Source organism: Pundamilia nyererei, unplaced genomic scaffold, assembly GCF_000239375.1.
Source record: "Pundamilia nyererei isolate P.nyererei 1_Seehausen unplaced genomic scaffold, PunNye1.0 scaffold00366, whole genome shotgun sequence".
NCBI lineage: Eukaryota > Metazoa > Chordata > Actinopteri > Cichliformes > Cichlidae > Pundamilia > Pundamilia nyererei.
The window spans coordinates 325162-329548 of record NW_005187767.1 but is presented as its reverse complement, the minus strand read 5'-3'; the positions used below and the strand labels follow the sequence as shown (position 1 = coordinate 329548).

At 40.9% G+C, this 4387-nt stretch overlaps 1 protein-coding gene across 1 annotated transcript in view; it reads left to right on the top strand.

Moving 5' to 3' along the window:
• Positions 1-4387, top strand: part of ttc39b (tetratricopeptide repeat domain 39B) — a 19146-nt gene that overhangs the window by 8342 nt on the left and 6417 nt on the right. Inside the window, exons 2-6 of the mRNA XM_005752582.2 lie at positions 2135-2169; positions 2306-2410; positions 2518-2649; positions 4009-4079; positions 4181-4260. Of these exons, the coding sequence (XP_005752639.1) occupies positions 2135-2169; positions 2306-2410; positions 2518-2649; positions 4009-4079; positions 4181-4260 (423 nt within the window). The remainder of the gene's footprint in view (positions 1-2134; positions 2170-2305; positions 2411-2517; positions 2650-4008; positions 4080-4180; positions 4261-4387) is intronic.

Sequence of the window (4387 nt, the reverse complement as noted above, 5' to 3'; positions counted from 1 at the left end):
TACTTTGTATTTATATTGCTTTTAAGTCTTTCTAGTTGTTTTGCTTTTTTGTGGTTGCTTCTGTGAGTGTGTCTTTAAACTCATTTGTTGCTTAACTTGTGTCTTTTCTTAGTACTTGCACGTTAGGCAGGCCTCTTCTCTTTCTGAGTTTAAAACTCTTCTTAAAACATATTAAGAGGTTAACTCAATTTGTTTTAACATGTTTTATTTTATTTTATTTATTTGGTTATTTCATCTTATTTTTCTATTTTACTTTTACTTTGCTCATGCTATTTGAACAGCACTTTGTGAACCCTGGTTTTATGTGAAAGTGCTTTATAAATAAAGCTGGTATTGAAGTTTAGCACTTTTATTTCTTTGTTTATTTATAGGTATTTTCTTCATGTCTCTAATTCCTGCTTTTTTTTCCTTTTTCTTTTACATACCTTGTCTGTTTACTAGTCTTGCTTCTTTTTGGGGTGTTTTTGTGTCTCTGTATATTTGTTTTCACTTCTTTATGTTGTCACTTTTTGTTCTTTTCTCTTTCCAAGGCTTTTTTCCCCATTTCTATGATATTTTTGTGTTCTTATTGACTCACAATGATTTCTTTTGCACTTTTTTGGTTCTTTTCTTTTATATCTTTTTGGTTTTAATATATGTTTTGTGGTTAGATGGGTCACAGTGCTCCAATGTGGAGCAGTGAGAAGCTGCTGCCTGCAGGCAGAGTTACTTTACAGCGCTGACTGCAGCTGCACCCTATTATGTAAGGAGCCACTGTGTAGCTATTATTAGCCTGCTGCTGACATGCTGTGTAAATGTTACTTATGTAGTGTGGACACAAATCTGTTTACACCATTACGCACATATATGAATCCTTATATTTCATAGTTGAGACCTCTGAAGTGTTGCAGTCGTGCTTACACGTTTAGATGTGTGTAAAAGTGTTTTTGGATTTATGCTAGAAATATTGTCTTTCAAACATCTGGAGTTTCGAACCTAATTCTAGGGTTCAGGTCTTAGCATTAAGCAATGGGCAGCAGTTCCTCTAACAGCAATCTTCCCTGAATCGCTGACTGCATTGAAATGAATGGAAAACCTTGAATTAGCCTAATGAATTAATGCTCTGCAGCATGATTGTTATTACTCATGTTAAGCCATGTATGACCCTTGTGACCCTTATTAGCACTGCAGGTATTTACTAAAATATAAAACACAAATTCCAGACTTCAGAGAAACCATCTTACACTGAATGATGGAAACGCTCTCAACTATTCATATTTTAATTTCTATGGCTGCTTTCTCAGGGCTGTAGCACTTTACAGCATAGTAACTGAAAAGTATAGGAATATAGGGCATTCTTGGAACACGCCCTGCAAACGCTGAAAAGTCTCAGTAACACAAACAAACGAAAAACCTGAAATTTAGGAATAATCCAGGCACTCCTGGGAGGTCCACAAAACTGACACACTATTCCCCCAAAACTGGAATAACTCTGAAATTTGTGCAAAATTGTGAAAAGGCAGAAAAATTGTAAAAAGTTTGAAAAGCTCTTACAATTGTCAGAATATTTATCATAAGTCCTGTATTCCCTTGATTACTCAGGAATAAATCTCAAAGGCTTTTTAAGAGGAAGCCCTGAATTGTGACAACTCGAGAAGTCACTGATAACAATTTGGAAAATCCAGACACCTTAAGCTTCGAAAACTCTTGAATAACTCTCAAAAAGTAGTGTCCGAAACGCAAACTACAGTTACTTAACAGTCAAAAGACTCTGGTATTATTTTATAGGATATAATTCAGACTGAAACCTGATGGATTCTTTACATCACTTTGAAGAATGAGATAAAAATGGTTTCAACACTTTTTGTTCCCAGCGTGTGTGGCGGTGAATGAATAGTTCGTGGTTCAGTTCTGAAATGACCCCGATGGTTTCACAGAGCCCTCGAGTAGGTCAGAGTCATGGCGGCGTGGTTCAGGATTCGGGTCATGTAGCCTTCCAGTAATTCCCGAGCAGTGCAAACTTGTTGCTGATTACACACATTGTACAAATGAAATGTGGTGCTTTAGAATCGCGTCCAATCAGACGTCTCACAGGCCTTTCTGTCGCCTGGAGGATGATGCTGAGAACTAAACTCTGTGTTTCTGTGTGTTTCAGGACTGCTTCGAAGATGCCTTTGATCGGATACCTGCGTGAGTACACACACACATGCACACACACACACACACCTGCAGTGCACAGACTGAGTGTGTGTGTGAGGATCGTTTCCTGTGTATCTTTCACTTTTAGTCACGCTCTGTGCTGACTGCTGGTTCTGCCTTTGTGTAGGGCGGGTAGCATGGATCTGCAGACTGCCATCCAGGAGACTCAGTGTGCTCTCAACCTGGTCCTCAACAACAAGTTTTCTCAAGCCCTGGATCTCCTCAAACCATGGTAACCACAGCAGTCGTTACCTCGCGCTGCTTCGTTACACCTCTCTCTTTCTCTAGTGTCTGCTGGAGTCATAGCTCCCTGTTATTAATGACTGCTGCTGTGCGCAGGTGGAGGGACAGCATGTACCACGCTCTGGGATACAGCAGCATCCTGGTGATGCAGGCGACCATGACCTTTGAGCACAGAGACATCCAGACTGCCATGGCAACCATCAAGGAGGCGTTGCACACCTGTCAGAGGTGAGAGGCAGGAAAACATGGTCTTCTTCCTGTTTATAGCCTTAATGTTTCTGGGCGAGGAAGCTTTCAATCCATTCACAACATGTAATAACGTAATGAAACAAACTGGGGTACGACCACTGTGGCTGCAAAAAGATTTCTGAGGCTGAAAAGTCTGGAAAAAGTGACTCATCCTTGAGCCCTGAATTGTCCAGAATAATAAAGAAAATCAGCAGCAGATAATTTCATTTTCTTCTCCAATTCTGGCGCTGAATCAGAGATTGTGTGTGCGCAGTGGCACTGCAGTGAGTAACTGTATGAATGGTGACCGGGCTGTGTGGCTGCATCATAATGGGCACGTTCAAGTCTGAAAAGTGAAGCCAGTGCTGAAGTGCCTTAAATACACATTCCTGTTGGCATCCTGCAGGAAGCAAAAGCTGTGGTTTCAGAATAACATGCAGTTTAAAGAACTCTGACAGAGCAGTACGCTTGCTGTGTGGCTTCTGAAAACACTTTCCCAATGAACTTATGGGCTTCAGTTATTAGTTTCAGGTCATATTAAATAAAAAATGTATCCATTTTGTAATTTTTTGTTCATTCTAAGTTTCATGAAGGAGAATTATCGAAGATCTACTCACTGGCTGTTGATTTGACAAGTTGTTATCTAGATTGTCAGGCAGCCAGTCCCGAACACCAAGAAGTTCAAGGTGAAAACGCGAATCTAATCTCCAGGCTTCACAAACTAATGGGTGATGCCACAGTGGCTATCTCCGTCTTTAAAGCCATGATATTAGACAGCGGTCCCCAACCCCCGGGCCACAGACTGGTACCGGTCCGTGAGTCATCTGGTACTGGGCCGCGAGAGTTGAGGCTCGGGTGTGAAATTTATGGCTTTTATTGGTTTTATTGGTTTTTCTCGTTGTTTTTTTAGCGTTATTATTGTTAACTCTGTTTCCCTGGGTCTTTCCCGTGTGTTATGAATAAATCTTCCTTTTTTGTACCGGTACTGGTTTTATTTTGTTGTATTTATCCGCAACACCTTAAAGGCCGGTCCGTGAAAATATTGTCGGACATAAACGGGTCTGTGGCGCGAAAAAGGTTGGAGACCGCTGATATTAGATATTCTAGAACATTATATATACCGTAGCTTTGTGTTCCAAAAATGAGGGAGAAAAAATATGATTTCAAAAAGCTATATCACAATCACAATCTATATCAAGCAATCCTGTCTCTGTAGGGTACTTTTAGTTCTTCATCTCAAAGTCTCTTTCAAATGAGAACAATTAGGCCCCATGCACAGCAACGTTTAATGTCATCTCAAACTGCAACAGTAGAGGCTGGTTAAATATGAGATTTAACGTCTCCTCGTTGTTTCTCTAGGTTCAGGAAGAAGAACTCGATGGTCGGATCTCTGTCCGGGCTGATCAGCAAGCAGTCCAACCTGCAGGAAGGTTTGTAAACACATGCCCACACATCACTCCACTGACGTCTACAGAAAGTGAAGAAAATTTAGAGAGCTGGAAGTCAGTGTGCTGCATTGGTGTGTTTGCAGGAGAGATGCACGCAGAGCTTTGCTACGCTGAATGTCTGCTGCAGAAAGCAACGCTGACGTTTGTACAGGTCAGAAATGCTGTCTGCCTTTAACTTCACCTGCGTGCCTGCTCACGTATTTGCTTTCGTTTCATATATATTTCATACGTAACCTTAGTTGAAAGCCCCTTTAAAGCGCAGTTCCCGCAGTGGCTGCTAAATGTTCCTC